The 19,074-nt window shown below is 39.5% G+C and overlaps 1 protein-coding gene and 1 long non-coding RNA gene across 5 annotated transcripts in view; both read left to right on the top strand.

Moving 5' to 3' along the window:
* LOC130157592 (uncharacterized) overlaps positions 1–2,468 on the top strand; it is a 76,052-nt gene extending 73,584 nt beyond the window's left edge. The window contains exon 5 of the long non-coding RNA XR_008824947.1: positions 2,379–2,468. This is a non-coding gene — a long non-coding RNA (uncharacterized LOC130157592). The remainder of the gene's footprint in view (positions 1–2,378) is intronic.
* Positions 2,469–8,257: 5,789 nt separating this feature from the next.
* SEC24D (SEC24 homolog D, COPII coat complex component) overlaps positions 8,258–19,074 on the top strand; it is a 58,222-nt gene continuing 47,405 nt past the window's right edge. The window contains exons 1-4 of one of the 4 annotated variants that reach the window (XM_056357325.1): positions 8,258–8,278; positions 13,224–13,418; positions 15,390–15,516; positions 17,561–17,709. In XM_056357325.1, the coding sequence (XP_056213300.1) occupies positions 13,268–13,418; positions 15,390–15,516; positions 17,561–17,709 (427 nt within the window). In that variant the 5' untranslated portion in view covers positions 8,258–8,278; positions 13,224–13,267. Of the gene's footprint in view, positions 8,279–9,794; positions 9,895–10,214; positions 10,234–13,223; positions 13,419–15,389; positions 15,517–17,560; positions 17,710–19,074 lie in introns of those variants that run through there. The other 3 variants (XM_056357335.1, XM_056357345.1, XM_056357353.1) reach the window with 3 other exon arrangements.

Genomic DNA, 19,074 nt, shown 5'->3' with positions numbered 1-19,074 from the left:
CTTTTCTGCTTAATTCCTACCCTCAATTTTTGTTCTCCTGACTTTAGAAGCAACAAGAAACAGAGCCACATGGAAAGGATTTAATTTTAAAAAAAAGGTATAAAATGACAGACAAAGAGAATGAAATATATTGATGGAAGGTTTAAATGCATGGCTCCAGCTAACATTCATTAAAGCTGATTGCTCTTCATTTTTTCCCATCAAATTTCTCTTGTCCTACAAGAGAAATTAATAGAATCCAGATGTTTTGATTGCATGAGGAACTTTGTAGTGCAGTGCCAGCTAAAGAGGGTTTGCTTGACTGAAAATACAGACGTAGGGTGGTAAAGGTACTAAACCCCAGTAATACCAAATTCTTAGTGAAGGGAAAAGAAAAAATACAAGTCATAGATAGTTTTTAGCTACCTCTAAGGCCAGATGGGAAAGCTTTGCCTGCACTCGTAAGAGGCATGAGTAGTTCCTCACCAGTAAAGGTAAAGGCTTCAAATTTTAATCCCTAATGTGGCTTATTAGGCTAGGTACTGTATGATGGGTTGCATTTTTAGGACTACTCCTGCTTTAGGGTTTTTTTCCCCAACTTCAAGACTGGCAGATGAAGTGTGTTGGGGGAAGCAGAGAAATGTACTGTATCCGACTCTGGTGTGAGAAACTGCTTTCTCAGAAACATAAAATAAATCTGATCATGTTTTAGAACCTGAGAAATTTCTTTCTCTAAGTGGCAATACAAAGGGTTGCGCTGTCACATTCTGAAAAACTAAGCCTACAATCTGCCAAGTGTAAGCGGTAATGCAGGACAGCGCTCAACCAAGCTTCTCTTGAAGGAGAAAAGTAATTTGCTGGGGTTCTCCGCTGGAAACAAATTATCTCACCTCCATGCCAGCTCATCTAAGGTTGTCAGAGTTTTAGATGTTGAGGAAAAGTCAAGCTTTTGCCTGTTCATCTTGCCCCTACCTCTTTGTTCCCTGTCACATCTTAGTAGGCTGAGTGATAGTAACTCTAGCCACAACCAAAAGTGTGTTAATGCAGGTAGCCCATGCAGAGCAATAAGAACTTTGTTCCTCTCAACGGTCGACTTAGAAACAGTCACAACCTTGCCTTTTGTTATTAAGTTAAAAGTAGCTCTCTGTGAGTCCTGAGCAGATTGCATATGCAGTTAGTAACAGGCATTGTTATTTGACAGGTGTTCTAGATCACACTCCCAGCATTTATATATGCTTCACTAATAAGACAATGTAAGTCAGCTGAAAATGTGGTTTGCCATGCTACTACCAGGAGGGTAATTCTCAGCACTTAGGTTAGTGGGTGTCACCCTAGATGCTTGTAATGGCTTTATCATTATGGTTTTAGGATTGATAGTGGGGGAAAAAACCCAACAGGCGAAAGAAGCCACTTTCCTCCAAAACACAGAAACAAAGTTGATATACTTGAGCATTACTGATTGGTAACACAATAAATAGAAATTCACACAGAGTTCCCCTGTAACTCTACAATTCCCTGTGTCAGGATGTCAATTAATGAAGATCTGTTCTCTATGTTGGTGGCCTAGGTGGCAACGTATCACAGGCTATCTGTAGCCAAAGACCTGTCATCATTAAATACAGTGAGTAAAAATGTATGGGTAACGTGAGTCATGAGCCAAGAGTTTGCAGACAAGAACTCTGATGTTTCTTTGGTGTTTGTCCTATCTGCTCCTCCCACAGCCAGTCCCAGATACGCAGGAAATATATGTAGGAAATACCTTCCTGAACTACTGGCTGAAGAGAAGTAGACTCTTTGGGGTTTTTTCTTCCTGGACTTTCAAAGTGTTCTGAGAAGGCTTTTGAGGCTCCAGGTGTGCCTGTGTGGCCTCACCATGTCCCAGCTGCACACTGTAACAGGAGCTTCCTTTTTTTCTCCCACTCCTTTGATTGGGGCAGGCAGTTTGACAGTACAGGTGGTCTGAAAGCACCCAAGGGGTCTTGGGGAAGGGGCCAGTAAGATATATGAAAAGACAATGATTTCAGAATATGTCCAAGAAAGAATACACCAACTAGCTACAAAGGCTCCCTAAGATTTTGTTTTGAGGAAAAAGTAAAAACCATCCATTGTGAACATGGAAAAATTTTTTGTGACAGTGGAATAACTATCTGTTTCTTGTTAATCGTGAAGTGAGGCTTTGTGGTTCAGGTGTCATTCCACTGCTGGTTTTACTTATCACCGTGTTTCAGCAAGCAAGAACTGATTTTCTCTTGGGACTTGGGGAGACTCTTAGGTGTCTATCTCCATTTCATTTTGATTCCTAGGACATGGGATGACTACATATTTGGCTTCAGTAGTTGGGAAAATTTTGATAAAAGGTTCTAAAGTAAAAAGAAAACTACGCGGTATTTTCTTTCCAGTTTTGGCAGGGGAATGTTGCATCACATTCTTCTTAACAGAGCCTAGAGGAATCAAAATTTATCTTCTGTGCAAAAGCTTCAGAGCCTGGAGCATGCATGTAAGTAGGTGTTCTGTGTTCCTCACCTCTGCCATAATGCTTCACCCTGCTCTTTGAATTGTCATGTAAAAGTGGCAGTTAAGTAACACAACACCCTTTATCTATCTGTTCATTGTAAGACAGTCAGCTTTTATGATCTCCCCTCTTCCTAATGAAAGAATCCAGTGCAAATTTTCATGCCTACTTATTGGGCTAAGTAAGTACACGATGCTAAACTTTCTTCTGATGTACTACAGTGAAATGAATCAAGAGTAACCATATCGTATTCAGTTAGAAAATATACTTTAATCATAGTTGAGCTATCAGTTAGGCCCAAATAGTCTACTAAATTGCAAAATGATGGTTTAATGTGGAACTGCAGATTGAAGAGATCTTGAAGATTTAACATTAGTCAGATAAATACTCACCTGCATCAAGTTTCATCTTCTAAATGTTGTTTCCTGTTAGCTAGCATAGAAGTGATTAACTCCTTTGACTTGTTGCTTTTAAAGAGCTCAACAACTGATTACATGCATGGCCGAAGTACAGCATAAAATTCAATTATTTTTGCAGTGCATTTAAAGCAGGTATTGTTTGTCACTTGGAAGGCTCATGAGACTGGATTTATCAGTACTGAAAAAAAGAATGGGAACAGTGGAACAACTGAGTTATAATACAGTATGGGTCTGGGGAACCTTGGCTTCCATTTTTACACTTGAAAATTCACATTTAGTTTTTGGTCTGGGCCTGTCAAATGGGGAAAATAGCCACTAGACAGTGTAACCCTAAGAAGTCTGCTTGAACTTCTGAAAAATCTCTGTGTTTAGTTGGATCTTTGAATCCTCCTGTAGTACCCTGTTCTTCCTTCTTTCCTCTGTACTACAAAACGAGCTGTAGGATTTATAAAGCAGTTTCTAACACTCACTTTACAAATACAGTGAAGTATTTTGTTCAATGTCTGCCCCAGCAAGTTAGTGTCTGAACTACAGCATCTAACGAAAGGACAGTACATAAAAAGTTGCTATGGCATCGGTATGTCTGCGTAATGCTAACAGCATTGCTCACTCTTTCTATCTGGATAGTTCTTTTTAGATTTTTAACAGAGAAGCATTAACAACAAAGATGATACAACAAGGACCTCCCTGCACAAAATCTTAGCCCCCACGCAAGTAACTGCAATAGATTGAAAAGCAATCCAGATATCTTCATTCCTGGCTATAGGAACAAGAATTCCAACTCTCACTTTGATAACTAATTCCTTTCCAAATGGAGCAGATTATGTTAGAAAAGTCTGCCCTCCAAAAACACCTTGATGTTTAACCCCTGCCAATCCTACATCCTTGCCTGTTGCACTGCATCTTTTTGCCAGGAACCAGTTTCCAGACTTCTGGAAAAAGTTTATGCTTTTGGTGATAATGTGATGTTTAGCTGGTGTTGGCATGGATCTGCCAGATTTCCAGATGACTGCCAATGTCTGCAATTCCTGAACAACTGTTTTATGTGCCTCCTCAGGGCAAATCTAGTATGCATGCTGTGACACCAAGCTTGATGTAGCATTTTGCTGCTGTGCTTTGTTATTTTCATGCCAGCTGTATCTTCTATCACTTTGTTGCATTTATCATAAACAAATAATTTGATGAATACTTTTAAAATTTAAATCTGATTTTCTTTGATTTAATGCTGATGTTTATTTTTGTTAATGATGGGGAAGGCATCAATTAGTTTACACTAAAGGTATCCAAATAGCACAAAACCAGTATTTTGAAAAATGTTCTTGTAATCAATACTGATACTTTTACAAACGACAGAGATGCTTTTCTGGCATGTAGTACCTCTGTTATTTTTCCATGCTCAGGTGGATTTTTTTACTTCTGCATTAATGGTGGTGTAAAGCAGAAGCACAGTGAATGTGAGTGCAAATAAACATAGAAGTATTTGCATCTTCATTTCAGAGTGATGTTGAATAGCTGATTTTCTTATGCAACAGATTCATCCAATGGTTATGGTATTTGTCAGTGCTAATGAATAGAAAACATCTCGTCCTGCTTGTGAGATCAGCTGATCAAAGAAAGGAAATAATATCATATGAGTTGCAGTAGACAATCAATGACATGTAACAAGTATGACTTTCTAACAGTAGGACTATATTAACAGTATATTTAATGCTTACTAGCACTGGCTAAAATACAACCACGTTATTAACTGGACAAATGGAAAAAACACACTGTACATTCATCCCATGTCTTCCAATGAGAAAACTGAGTAAATCAACCAAAAGACTAGTTTTCTATGAAGAGTTAACTCAGCTATGTTGGGTTTTTAAATGATATTAAGCTTATTTGAGTACTCTTCTGTAGTAAGACTCTACTAACACATCAGAAATTTTATACATGAGCAGGAAACGTAAAATGACAGCCAATGAAAGTAAAGCTACTTCAGGTGCTTTTGAATGTAAAAGTGAAACATATCTAAGTCTGAGAAATTCCATACATTCAGCAAGCAAACACGGAAAGGATCGTATAACTTTCTGCTGTCCTTTCTCAGACTGATGGCTTAATGTTTATTCACAGTGCTTTATATATCATACATTATTAATCACATTATAATAAGAAGGTCTCATCTTGGTTTTTATGTTACAGTTTGTTATGTAGCAATTATGGCAGGCTAATCAAGTCTTGGTTTTTTGTCTTTAAGAACTGGTAGTGCAATCTTCCACTGTCATGCATCTTAGCACTAAATTAATTAAAAAAGATAATTGAAATTCCCCAACTGAAACATCACAGCAGTTTTCTCAGAACACCCTATCTGTCTTCTGTAAATGTTCCATATCGAGTTGCCAGAATGTTGATTTCATTAGAAAACCAAAATAGCAACAATCAGTGGGAGTAAGTAGAGGAGCCTCACAGTTTGCAGATACTGAAAAATCCAGAGGCTTGAACTAGCCGGAAAGTCTTTTTTAAAAAATGCAGCCACAGTCAGTTTTCTAAAGCACATTTGCTTTTTTAATGTGTGACTTGCATAGAACTTACCACATGTGGACCATAGAGCATTTTATAACCATTTCTGTTTTACTGAGTTGCAGGGAAAGAAAGTGGTTTTAGCTAATAGGGACCAACTTAACAGGAAATCGGGACCTTGGCTTTCAGGCAAGTGCCCTTTTCATAAAACCCAGAGTCTCTACTAGGCAAACAATAGCATTAAACACTTTTTCAATCGCATATCATTTTTCTCCCCTAAATATAATCTCTTGTTTTGCAACAAAATTGCTCAGTTCCCAGCAGGGATTGGAGAGTAATATTCAGTCTCAATGAATTTGGAGATTAATTCAGACAGACAGAATATAAGTTTATGAATTGGAATTGGATTTACACTCCTCATCTAAAAATATTTTCAAAATTTTAATGAGGGCAAGGTGTCAGGACCTCTTTGTGTACAGTATGCTGAAAGCAGCCTGAGGGGTAGAACAGGCTTTGCCATCGCTGTGAAGCTGGATGTCAATACTTAGCAGGAGGAAAAAGGCAGAATCACTTGGGCAATCCCAGCAATTCCTAATTGTGTCCCAGTGGCCCCTCTGGCTGGCCAGGCCCAGTTTTGTTTCTGGGTACTCAGACTCACAACCTGCTCAAAAAAAAAGAAAAAAAAAAGGAATTAATTGTTCCTTTACTGTGGCCCCATGCCCGAGCTGAAACAGGGCTAGATGATGGTGGATAGTCACTGTAGGAAGAATCTATTAACACCAGTTACTGAAGAGAAAATATATATAGCAATGAACGTATGCCCAGGATTTTAACATTTCTGTATTACTTTCCCTGAATAACAGCAGCTATATCAGTCTAATACTCTGAAAACCTTATTCTGTGTTTTCATTTTATATAAGGCAGTATTTAAAGGGTGCACTCTAATAATTTTCTAATTGCCATTGAGATTGTTTAATCAACATATCAGTATCCACTTTTGTTGTACCCTTATTTATGTTCCGATTGTGCTTAGTTTTTTATAGAAGAATAACTGAATCACAACACCAATGTATTTCTTCCTACAGTAATGTTCTGTTTCCTGAAACATTATCTTTCCTTTTCCTTGATTTAGCATCTTTTAATCTGACCTCACATTCACACTATTATTTTTTTCAGAAAAACGTAATCCCTTCAAAATGTGATTGCTTTTTTTCCCCACTGATGTCTTTCCTTTAATTTTAAACAAATACAACCTTTGTAAATAATAATTTCCATTTTGCTTGTAAAGTGCTTTACACTAAACTGTAAACTGTTTTCCATAGATCTTAAATATATAGTAGACAAAACATTAAAGATTTTAGGGATTATATGTAAGCAAGAGAGGAAAAGAAAGTTATCTTTTTATGTAAAAGTTAAAAACCAGCTTTTTGGACCCTTCTAATGTTGTGCAAAGGCAAACCTGTTGGTTTATCTGCAGGACATACAAATGTAATTAAAAGGAGAAAAACAGTTTCAGCAAAAAAAAAGCCTTTTAAAGTGTAGAATCTTTGGAGTTTTATGAACTATTGTGATTAAATAGTCTTTTCTTTAAAGAACATACCTAATGTTGCCCACATCTTCCCCTAGAGAATGGTTTAGAATATATTTTGATTTTAAAAACCATTTATATACCACTTAACTGCAGATATTTGTCTTGTCACAGCTATGTGTTAATGCCATCACTGTTAACTGCTACAAAAGCTGTACTGTAGCTATCACCGTGAGGAATACATTCCTGTAGCTCAAATGTATCATGGTGGTGTTTTGATTCTTCCTGGCAGCTTGTGCTAAGGCTGTACTTCACAGACATCCTCTAAATGAAAATGTTGGGTTAGGATTTTGGTTTCCTGGAATCACACATTGTCTTAATGCAATGTGCTATGTGATAAGAGACATGGAGTTCTGCACAGTTTGTCCGTGCGGGGCTTATATAGACCTCCAGTAGCAATTTCAGGGAACAGATAAATCCCAAATGATTAAAATAATAAAAATAAACAAATAATATTGGTTTCTGAAATATTTGAGTTAGCCTTCAACAGAGCCTTTATCGGTTCTGTATCCAATAATCTCCCAAGTTGATGGATGACTATGTGTTTTCTTTGTTTCAGAACTAACAGAAAAAAATTCTAGTGAGAACTTTGAAAGTGAGATTTTAGACTCAGGGGATTTGCTATTTTTTAATATAGTTGAAAAAAGCATATAGATTTACCCAAATACTTTTTTTACCTAACCAGCACTAGCTCCAAATTAGGTCTGAAATATATGAAATCACATTAGTTTTCAGCAGCATTGCATAGGTACGGCTTCAGGATAAATTGATTGTTAAGAAAGGTAATTAACCCTTACAAGATCTTCGTATTGATGATGATGATAGAGCATAAACCAGTCTGATTCTCAGATCATACAGGTTTTTTTAAATGATTTAATTAAAATGAAGTGACTACGGTTTAGCAATCCTGCAATCTCATTTTTATGAAATTACTTTCCAGACCAGGAATGCACTTAAATCTTTAATGTTTTTTCCACATTTCTGAAATTGAAAACCTTAACTTACTTTTAACGTTATAGGTGGAAACTGTGGATAAATACTACTTGCAGCTTCAAAACATCCAGACTGTGACACAGTAGTGCCTTTTGTCTCAGTGTTGCAGGCTAGAGGACAATGGAAGCGAAGCTACTCCTCGAAAGAAGAAATGTCTTGATCAATTTCCAGAGCAGGCCTGAAACAGGGAAAGAACTGACGATGCCACAGCTTCTCCTTGCTATCTTTTGCTGATCTCATCTTTCAGCTTCACTGCTGCTGATTTCAGGGAGGAGAAATCTGATAGTAAGTATTCAGTGGCCAAGTGCATGCACCATTCTTCAGTGCTGAATTATCCGCAGCTGCATACTGTTAATAGCTACGAGCTAGACACAACAGGAGTGGTGGGACAGTAACCCACCTGTCTCCACAATAAAACAGGGAATGTCCAAACTTAAAGCTGTTATTTTCCTCAGTGGCATGGTATTTTAAAGGAATTTTGCATAACTGAAGGGAATTATATGTGTCCATATGAACAGCAAAACAGAGAGGGACGATGGGTGAGACTGCAGCACCTCAATGACGAAAGGCGATGGTTTGCATCCTGCTCACGAAAGAGTGGATACTCTGCAGCCAAAACCACATCCAGTTTAACTGTTGCTTGTTACCTCATGGACTAAATTCTCCATTCTGATTAGACAGTTGTGAGAGATTTGAAACGGTTTAGATTTTCTTGTGACATGTCCAACAGCTCTGATAGCATGTAGAAAACCAGCTTACATTATTCAGTGGTGAATCCAGCTCTGGATAGTGAGAATGAAGGCAGGCCAAGGCTTGTTCTTGCCCACTTTGTGCTGCTTGTGGAGGCTTCTTACAAGCCTTTGATGTAAAGGATGCCCCCATGTACCTTCAGTTTGACATGTTTCAAAGGCACTGGAATTTTGTTTTGGATTACTTTGTATACTAATGAATGCTTTCGACCATCTTGTCGGAGGTAGCTGTTACTGAGATTTAGCACCACGTAAAACTGTGCAGTACTTTCAAAAGCTTTGTTAAAGTTGTAGAACAGACACTCAAAGGATAAAAAGCCTATCAAGCCTGAATTCCACATGCATATGAGTTATGAAGCTGCCTTGAGTGAAGGCTTTTTTCCTTGCCGCTAATCCTCTGCTGCCTTCTTTTTTTATATATATACTTTAACACCGCAATGAATGTTTGTTACCTGGGAAGAACGGTCATTTTACCAATACGCCTTTCTCGTGTTACACCCATGTTTCTACTGTGTTAATTACAAAAACATTGAGTCTCTCCTGTCATCAAGGTAGTATTTTTAAACGTACTTGAACAGTAACTAAAACCAGAGTATGCAAACAGGTTAAGTACCTGTATTGTATTTCACTCTAGATATTCAGGTGGCATAATTTTACATATATACATATATATATATATGGCTTATATATATAGCCACAGGTAGAAACGTGTTTGTAAAGCACATATGAGAAGTAGTATCCTATTTTAGGACATTTCTGTGTCTAACGAGGAATTTCACCCCTAATGCTGAACGGAAAAGGAGCTGATGCCAGCAGCTCTGAGCAGCCCATACGGGCTTCTGGTCGGTCTGAGGTAGCTGCCCCGCGCCTTTCTCTGTGGGACGCCGCCTCCGGGACGCAGCTCCTCTGCCAGGTCCGTTCCAGGCCCTTCCCCGGGGCGGGCCCGCAGTAGCGTCAGCCGCCGCCAGCTCTCGCCTCACGGCGGGCGCGGAGGGCACGGCGCGGCGGGCGGCACTGCGCAGGCGCGGGCGGCGGGGTCGGGCGCGCTCCCGCCGGCGGGGGGGGCGGGGGGGAGGCGGCGGCGCGCGGGCAGGCTCAGACGTGGCAGTTGGGTGAGTGAGTGTGCCCCGGCGGAGGCGCGCGCCCCCTCAGGTAACGGTCCTAACGGCCTCCCCGCGCTCTCGGCCCGCCGCCGCCTGAGGGGTCAGCGGGACCTGGCGGGGGGAGCGGGGCGGCGGCAGTGGCGGGAGGGTGCGGGACCGGCAGCAGCGAGCAGCCGGGCTGCTGCCCCTCGGAGCCGGCAGGGTGGGCCGCCCCCTCTCGCAGGCAGGCAGGCAGGCAGGCAGGCAGGCAGGCAGGCAGGCAGGGCCGGGCGGGTGGGGAGACCTTTTGCCCTGTTACAGCGCCTTGGGATCCTTAGGTGAGGCGGGGGGAAACGTTGCATCGGTAGGAGGTGATAGGACGTGTTTGCGGGTTTGGCACTGAATTGGAGTAAGTTTAAGCTTATGTTCTCATAGCTTAATCCAAAATGTGTTATTAAAAAAAAAATACAAAGCATAACGTGTGTAGCTATATTCCGTTCTTTCTACATGTGCGTGTAGATACGTGCATACACCTCAAAGATTTTTTGCCAGATTGAGATTGCAGTCTGGCTTGGGGAGGGACAGTACCTCTTCCCAGTGGATGGTACCATGCACAGTGTCTCTGAAGAAATAAAATGTTAATAGTTCACCCTCAGTGAACCAAGAATGTGATCCTCAGGTTTTGGTTCCGTTGTCCTATTTCTGCACACACAGAGTGGAGTTTTACATCTGCACAGTGGTATCAGTGCAGGAGAGCACTGCACAGGTACAGCGATCCTCTGAAAAAACCAAGATGACAAGCTATTTTGTAATAGCAGTAAATTGAATCACGGAGTGTGTGTGTGTGAATGTTGCTCCTCAGGCTATGCAGTGTAAGGTAAACTAGTGTTGAGAGAGACAGGGAGAAGGAAGTTTTTGTGTCCTATGTAGTGACACTTGCAGTAAACAAACCCAGGGAAAGATCTGAGTTTAGCAAATCCTCTGATCTTTGCCATGCAATTTCCAGAGTGAATCTGCATGTCTCTTGTTAGAACCTGACAACCAAAACCTTGGGTGATACTTCGCGTGTTGCCTCCAAACTGTGTCCATGGTGTGTTGGTATATATACATATTTTGCGAAGGGATTAAATATGCTCAGTGTTAAATAGAATGTGGAACTGTGTTTGATAAACTTAGATTATTTTTCTTATGGTTAGAGTTCCTGTCTCTTTTCAGCACAGCCTCTGCATGTTTATGCTGTCTGTGGGAAGCTTGACGTGGCAAGGTTTTTTTTGTGTCTCTGTGAGTAAGCAAGCTGTGGAGGAAGTCGTTTCCCCTGGATGCTGTCACAGCTAAAGGTGTTGGCTGTTGCAGCTGTCTCTAAGTGAAAATACTTCCCTTTATGTAGATTACAAAGATATATATGATGTATATGTCCATGCTAGTGTGTAGGTAAGTTAGTGCAGACTTACTGTCTTTTGGAGCAACTAAAGCTCACACTGCCACGTCCTTTCTGATGGGGGTGGGGGAGGGAAGAAAGTACGGATGGCAGCACGAAGCCTCTATTTAAACTTTTTTTTTTCCTTCTCCCTGTGTTTACCTTGTTAACTAACAAATGGAAGAAAACTCCCTCAGATTACCTATCTGAAGCAGTTTAATACTGCAGTTGAGAAATCTTAAACTACATTGGGGAGTGTGGTTTAGAGGGTTGCACGGGCAGTGTGTGAGGAGAGCTAGGCCCTGCACCCAGCTCAAAGTGATTTCTTGTCTGACGTGGAAGATTAGTAAAACTGTTGTGTTTTGGTTTTTTCCAGAAATGTATATTTAACACGAGAAGCCTAGAAATGGCTTTTCTGATAGGGATAGCTTTTCTCTGCTGACATGTACCAGTGCAGCATGAATTTGTCTGTTTTTTGAAGCTGCGTGTGATTTTGAAGTGCCTTTCTGTGGGCTTCTGGACCACAGTTCTTGATGTACTTTAATCCAGCTTCCATGCTCAAAGATGACTCCATGGCTCAAGCCTAAGAATGTGAGGTATATGTGGTTAGGAAAGCTATTTAAAATGATAATTTAACATCTAAAATGCTAGTTTATGTCCTGTATCTTTAGTTCTTTGGAGATGCCTGACTTCAGAGTCTACAGAAGTAGTAAGTGCTCATTCAGGCTTTGGATCCTTAGCATTTCTCAAAATGGTTTTAATTTGGGCATCAATAAATTTAGTGAAAATTTGTTTTTGTTAAATTCAATATGAGGTTAAAATAAAAACATCTCTCTCACATGGAAAAGAGAAAGCTAGCTATCAAGGCTGCAAAGTGTACAACTTCAATAACCTCAAATCCCTTGGTGGCAAGGGCGCTGTATCTGAACACTAGTCTTATGAAATGCAGTGATCTGGTTTAATAATGCAGGATTCTTCTGATTTTCTAGTTCTAAAATGATTGCAATTATCAGAATACTCTTTCCTGAAAGTTTTCTAAAAGTTTACTTTATCCTGCTTAACAAAATCTGACTGCAAGAAAGAAATGTCTTATTGGTTAAGTCTTATTCACATGTCTTGTGAATGGTGTCATCATTAGAAAACTTTTTCTGAATTGCTTTTAATCAAATTCTGATTTTTTCTTTCTTTAACAACAACAGACTGAAGATGTGAAAGCTTAGGGAAAAGATGCCTGGTGGTAGCAAGGCCAACATATGGTACTGTTGAGACCATGCTGCCCTGAGAGTACAGCTTCTCATTTGTGGAATACCTTGTGCCCCATTGTGTCATATTGTGGAGTCCTGCAGTAAAAAGGCTGGTCAGGCCTGGGCCAGTAATGCAGAAGACAGCTGGAAATGGGATCTCTCTATCCTATGCTTTATTCTGTGTTTCACCGGCATCAAAAGCAAGATATCTTCCCTCACTGGCTTGGAATGGGGCTGATGTAGAAGATTTGATGGAAAGCTGGTGCTGTACCTTCTCTAAAAAAAAAAAAAGCCAGGAGAAGGATTTGCTTAATACTCTGGTCAATCTGCCTTTCCTGATCCTTCAGTGTGTTCATTGGGATATCTGGTATGTGGGGAGCAGGACTCAGAGTATTTTTCAGGTGTAGTAGAAGTCTAGGTTTTCCCAGTAAAGAGAGCAGTTTGAGACTTTTCTTCCACCTGCGCATCCATTACTTACAGTTTTTCTCTCCATGGGCCTTGAAGAGGTGAATCCCACTCAGATAAACTCAGTGATATGTTTCAGTTCATGCAGTATGTGGTAGTGCTGAGGAAACTAACCAACCAACCAGTCAAGCAAGCAAAGCCACTGTTTCCCCCTGACTTTAAGGTCCTTTTATTGCCCTCAGGTATGTGTTTTGTTTTGGGAACATGGTTCATAGCGTTTTAAAATGCACAAAGAGTGAAGGCTAATATCAGGTGTCACTTTCTCTTTTGCAGATTCTTCAGGAGGATCCAGTACTTGGAATGAGAATATTGCCATCATGAGTCAACAAGGTTATGTTGCAGCTCCTCCATATTCCCAGTCCCAGCCAGGAATAGGAGGCTTTTCTGCAGGTTTTGGACCACCTAATTCTTCACTTCGTTATGGGCATTATGGGGACCCTAATTCCTCCTACTCAGCACCTCAACCAGGTATGAATATGGCTTAAAATGTGTTTTCAGAGTTTGCTTTTCAATGAAGGTATTTTGCATCTCTTTTCCCTTACTTGTGTCAGCACAAAATGCTCAGTGTTACACTGCTACTGCAACAGGATCCTGCACTAGCTTTGTCTGTACTGCTGGTGTTGATGCTCAGATGCTGATGTAAGATGTGGTGGTGGGTATCTGACATTTGTGTGTGAATTCTGTTGTCCAGGAAGCAATAAACACGAGTGCTTAATGCTCTGTTGTAATTCCTGATACAGCCAAATACAAAATGAATGATTTCTGGGAATAGAGAAACATTTTGCAACTCACGTTAATCATGTTAATGGTAAAAAAGCTGTCAGATATAGGTTGTATTCTTCACAGCCGGACCTTTGTCTTACTGAATTCTTGAGCACAAACTTGCCTGTGAGTATCAGCTGGTGTTCTGCTGCTTAAGCTTACTTACTGGGTGATGCATGGTAAGTAGAGCCCATCTGCTTTCTAACCACTCAGGAGACTGTCTCTGAGGAAGGACACCTTGGGTGCAAGCGAATTACAAGCAAAAGGGGATATTTACTTTACTTCTACCAGCATAATCATAGTATGGATTATCTAATTGAGATCAAACAGTTAAACATGGTTGTCCTTGTCTGTTCTTTTCATAAATTTTAACTTACTGATATGTGGCTTCAGACCTTTCAAGAAATATAATGTATGAGTATAGGGTGGCTGACCCTTAAAAAAGAAACACCAAAATTTGAGAGCATGGAATTTAAGCCTGTTTTGCTGTATGTAAATTATGCTGGTCTAATTTCAGTAAAGTCAAAGTGGGTGTGCTAGACTAGTGGATTTGGGCTGTGGAAATTATCCAAAGAGTAAGGTTTCCTCTTCCTTCTGTAAGTCTACTAATATACATAGCTAAGATAGGGATGCAGGAAAGAGGGACCATCTCAGTATTTTGCCTGATGTCAAGGGGAACATTAGTTAAAATAGTAAAGATGTCTGAAGTATTCTCTAAGGCATCTAAGAAAAGTTATTTGTTAAAATTTTTAATAACATTCAGGTTGTGATGTTACATTAAATTTAGTATTTGAGATGGTGGAGTAATGACAGAATAAATATCCAGGTATATTGGAATTTTTTACGTATTCTTTGTTGTCCTTGGTTTTTGTGTTATCATGAAAACAGAAAAAAAGAAGTTTTATCCCTTTTCTTTAAAACTTCTTATTAAAGACAGCAGGAGTTGTATTAACCTTAATCCAATGCTGAATATGGTCAGAAGATAGAACTAGTTCTGGTAATTGGCTTACTAGAATCCTATGGAAAAATATCAGTTTTGGTACCAAACACATTTTTATGTTAGAGTAATTTGAAGGAAGATAATTCAAGAAATACAGGTTTAAAAGCTGTTTATTCCACACTGCTGTATACATGAATTCTTGTCTCTTCATAGTCACTGTTGCAGATCTGAATTAAGAATCATTCTAGCAGGTTTACAGGTTCTGCGTTGTGGAGGCTATTTTATTTTAAGGTTGTTCCAAGTTTTCTTTGTGACAATGCTCTCTGAAATCAAAGGGACCCCTTGCTTCTACTTACAAAGATAACTGGGTGACAGGGAATTTCCAGTGTCCCAAATTAAATTGCAGGGTGTGTTTGTTCATGCTTGCTTCTTTCTTATTGTCCATCTTGGATTCTTTTGCTGGCAAGTTACCAACTACTATTCGCTTCCTTTTTGCTATCTTTTCTTTTTCATATCTGCTTCTATAGCTGACTGGAAATCTGTCCTTTCTTATGGAATCACAGAATAACTGAGGTTGGAAGGGACCTCTGGAGGTGATCTGATCCAGCACCCCTGCTCCAGCAGGGCCACCTAGAGCTGGTATTCTTATTGCTAGAGCAGGGCCGTACACTTGTATTTTTTGGCGATCTTTTTCCTTCTTACAGAGTTCTTACATAAACGTACCTCTTCCTTTGCAGGTGTGTCAAAATCAACTGTGCCTTTTGGATCTTCAGCTCCCGTTGGGCCTCCACCGCCTGGTACACATCAGTTCAGCCAGACCAACTTCCAAAATGGGCCCAGTACACCAGGGCAACAGCCACATAGGTGACTTTCAAGAATTATACATGAGATCTAAGCTATTTGATCTCTGTTACCTCTCTTCAGCTGCTTCACTGATATTTAAGTATGGCATCTCTTTTATCTTAAGCAGTTCTGACTTATTCCAATTCTGAACCAGATCTTCTAGTTCAGTTCACTGTGTTAAACTGCCAGATCATACACTGTGATCTGTAATCTGATTAAGTTCTATTTTACAGCAAGTCAGGTCTTTATCATGCCTTGTTTTATTTTTAATTATTCTTCTTGGGCTTAGATCCATTGCTTCAAAGCAGCAGCAAGGTGTTATAAGTGCCGTTTAATATAAAAGTTACATTTTTTCTCTTCACTTTCTCATGTCTTAATTCTCCTTCGTTGTGAGGTACCCAGAAGTTGTTATTTAAAAATCAGTAATTGCCCGTGGGTTCTGACTAGAAGCTGGTCCATGTCTCTGTATCTGTAGTTCTCCCAACTCCCCAGGCCTTGTCAGGATGTGTTTGCTTCACTGTGGGATCACAGCCAAGGCTCCATAGGGTACTTTAAAGACATTTTATAACACAGCTTTGTTGTACTGTCTCAGATGGATGACTGCTACCCTTTTGCTTAGGTCTGGGATAAACTGTTCATAGTCAGTCTGAAGTGCTGTTGTCCTGCCTCCAGAGCTTACAGGAAGAAGTGGAGACAGGAGTACGGAAGGGAGAAAACAGGGACAGGTGGAAGCTGTAAAGAAAAATCTTGGAAAAATGATCATACGAGGGGATAGCCAAGCTTTATTACACAGTGGTTGTATTGCAGGTTGTAGGAAGTGGGTAAATATGCTTAGCTCTTTTATTTAATTCTGTCAAATGTTAACGATTTTGCTTGCCTCCCAGGAGTGACGAAATCAGTTTGTGTACCTATAGCTATTTTGGTTTTATTGAACCTGACACTGTTTAATAATGTTCTTGTTTTAGTTGGTTGAAGTCCTAATCTGCCTCTGTGCTTTTTAGTTGTTGTACAGTTATTTGTCTTCAAATAAAGCCATGCATATGTTTTATTAGGCATCAAAATAGGGAAGCCTGTTCATGGGCTGTGTGTTATCAGTGTATAAAGGAGGACCCAAAGAGACTGGTGATCAATTGTAAAAGACAATGTACTAATGCATGGGGAGAAGTGGTGGTTGTCCTGAAGAAGAAGAAACAAGGTGAAGAGAATTGAGTTGACATGACCAACCCAGCAAAATACTAATTCCCTTTCCTAGCTTCCAGTCATTGCCTTTACAGGTGCACATCTACTGTTTTTCACCTGAACTTGTTTTATTTCCAAGTTGCTGAGAGCTGCTATTCTAGACCAGGACATTTCCACATGAATGATTCAAGGAAAGTGTATTCTGTTTCTCTTGAAGTAGCTAGGCCCCTCCTCAGTTTTAGAAGTGGTCATAGGAAAATCAGTGTAGATCTCTGGGAGATCTCATTTTTCCAGAGTGAAATAGTCTGGTAGAAAGTATCTTTATAAGCCACGTGTGTTACCACTTTCTTTTATTTAGTTTGTTTTCGTGCATTCATGTTTTTCTGTATCTGGTAATCATGAAGCAGTTTTTCCCTATCGGCATCTTCTTTTTTCCTCTACTACAGGAAACTCTTTAACAGTTTCTCACTTTATTTTCTTCTCTTCACAGATTTTTCTCTTAAACCTCTTCACTCATCCCTGGTAGGGAATCTTCCTTTATAAGCATGGAGAGGGGATGGAGTGATGCAATATGTTCAGAACCTTGTGTTTCTTAATCCTCAAGCTTTTGTAGAGTTGCTAGTACTCTCCCTTTGCCATCACATACTTGCTCTTCTTTGATTCTAACAAGTATGCAAACAAACATGTACTGTCTTTTTTTTTTTTTTAACAAGTGTGCAATCTCTTTTGTGCTTCGTGACTATTTTCTGAGCAGAATATGAGCAAACTCTCTTAAAGAGTTTGGCTGTCCTAATTAATTGTTTCAGCACCACCCTTGAGAAGGTATGAGATCTAGATGGGGTGATGATTGTTTTTTTTTCATAACTTTGCTAATTTTTCACCTTAGGTTTCAAGGCCTTCCACCTCCAAGCAATACAGGACCTTCCTATCCTCCCTACGGTCATCAGTCACAACCAGCCTACCCAGATACTGCATCCACTTCATCTACGACACAACTTGCTAACCAGCTCAACAGCATGCAGATAAATAGCTATGGTAATCAGTTTTATCTGACCTGATTGACTTCCTAAAATTGACTTAAAGCTATTAAGACTATGATAATTAGAAACTTACTGAACTTCTGTATAAATAGGAAATGAAATCTTTGACCGCTGTCATTTGCTTATCTTAGATTTTTTTTTTTAATCTTATCCTATTCCTTAAACCAATATTCTTGGATTAATTCTGAATCAATGAATGAAACTTCTGTAAAAGTCAGCTAATCTCACCAGTTGTTTCTCAGACTACTTGGTGATCCGGTCAGTAACAGCCAAGGCATGAGCAATAATATGCAGATATTTCATTTTTCTCAGCTTTTTGGAGTTTCTCTCTGTTTTTAAACTATCTTACTCTTTTTTTGACCAAATCTTATAGCTTTAGTAATCTAAATTTATTTGCATTTATTTTGAGCTTAAAACATCTCAAACCTGAGCTGTGAAGTAAAGATGTGATCATGTGATTCTTCTATGCAAATTACTTCCCACCACTAGTTTTCTGTTTGGCTGTACTAGCTTTTCCTGAGTATTTCCTGGTGAAATGTACCATTTCTCGTAAAAAGAGTGGAATTTAGTTAGCATCTTGTTTTGCTGAGGGCAGTGTGTTTTGGAGAATAATTTTTTTTTCATGAGGATCACTTTGATGGTTGATCTCTTTGTAAGGTATGCATAAAAGTGAATCAGTTCAGGCTGCACTGATATCACTGTTGCTGTCCTGGCTTTATGAGTTGCTGGTGTGACTTAAGTGAAACCTACCATGGGTCTGACCTTCTGTACAATTGCTTGTCAAAATTTTTACCTTCTTCCCCTTAGAAAAATTAATTTAGACTTGAATTCAGCCTTGTGTACTGATCTGCAAGTGTACAATTAGCTCAGACCTTTTTATACTTTTAAAAATACTTTTTATACACTTCTATTATGAAGTGTGGCCTAGCACCTCTAGAGCACTTCAAATTTATCAATTCATATTATTTAGAGCAAAGATTTTTTCTGCTTCCTGCCTTCATTATATTGCCTTCAGCAGTAATTGTGTAAAATACAATGTTCTTGCTTGTTGTGTTTAATGCTAGAAGTCTGAGATACCCTTCCGACCATGTAAAACAGTTACATTACAATTCTGCCTCCATGATGGGTTTTATTCTTTTTCCTTAGCTAAGTTGATGTACCTTGACAGAGTGCTGAAAATCACAGCTTATAAAACTGCCAGAGTGATGTTTGTAACAGCCAAGAACCTGAGCTTGTGTTTTGCATGTGACATTTTCTTTTCAGTTAACATGTCTGACAGAAGATGCATTTCAGTATTTGTATAGTAACACATTGGTCTTTTTGCTCCAAACCTGATTTTGATTATTTTTTTAGCATTCTT

Source organism: Falco biarmicus, chromosome 1 (assembly GCF_023638135.1).
Source record: "Falco biarmicus isolate bFalBia1 chromosome 1, bFalBia1.pri, whole genome shotgun sequence".
In the NCBI taxonomy this organism is placed as follows: domain Eukaryota; kingdom Metazoa; phylum Chordata; class Aves; order Falconiformes; family Falconidae; genus Falco; species Falco biarmicus.
The sequence above is the reverse complement of the archived record's forward strand: the minus strand, read 5'-3'. Positions and strand labels throughout refer to the sequence as shown.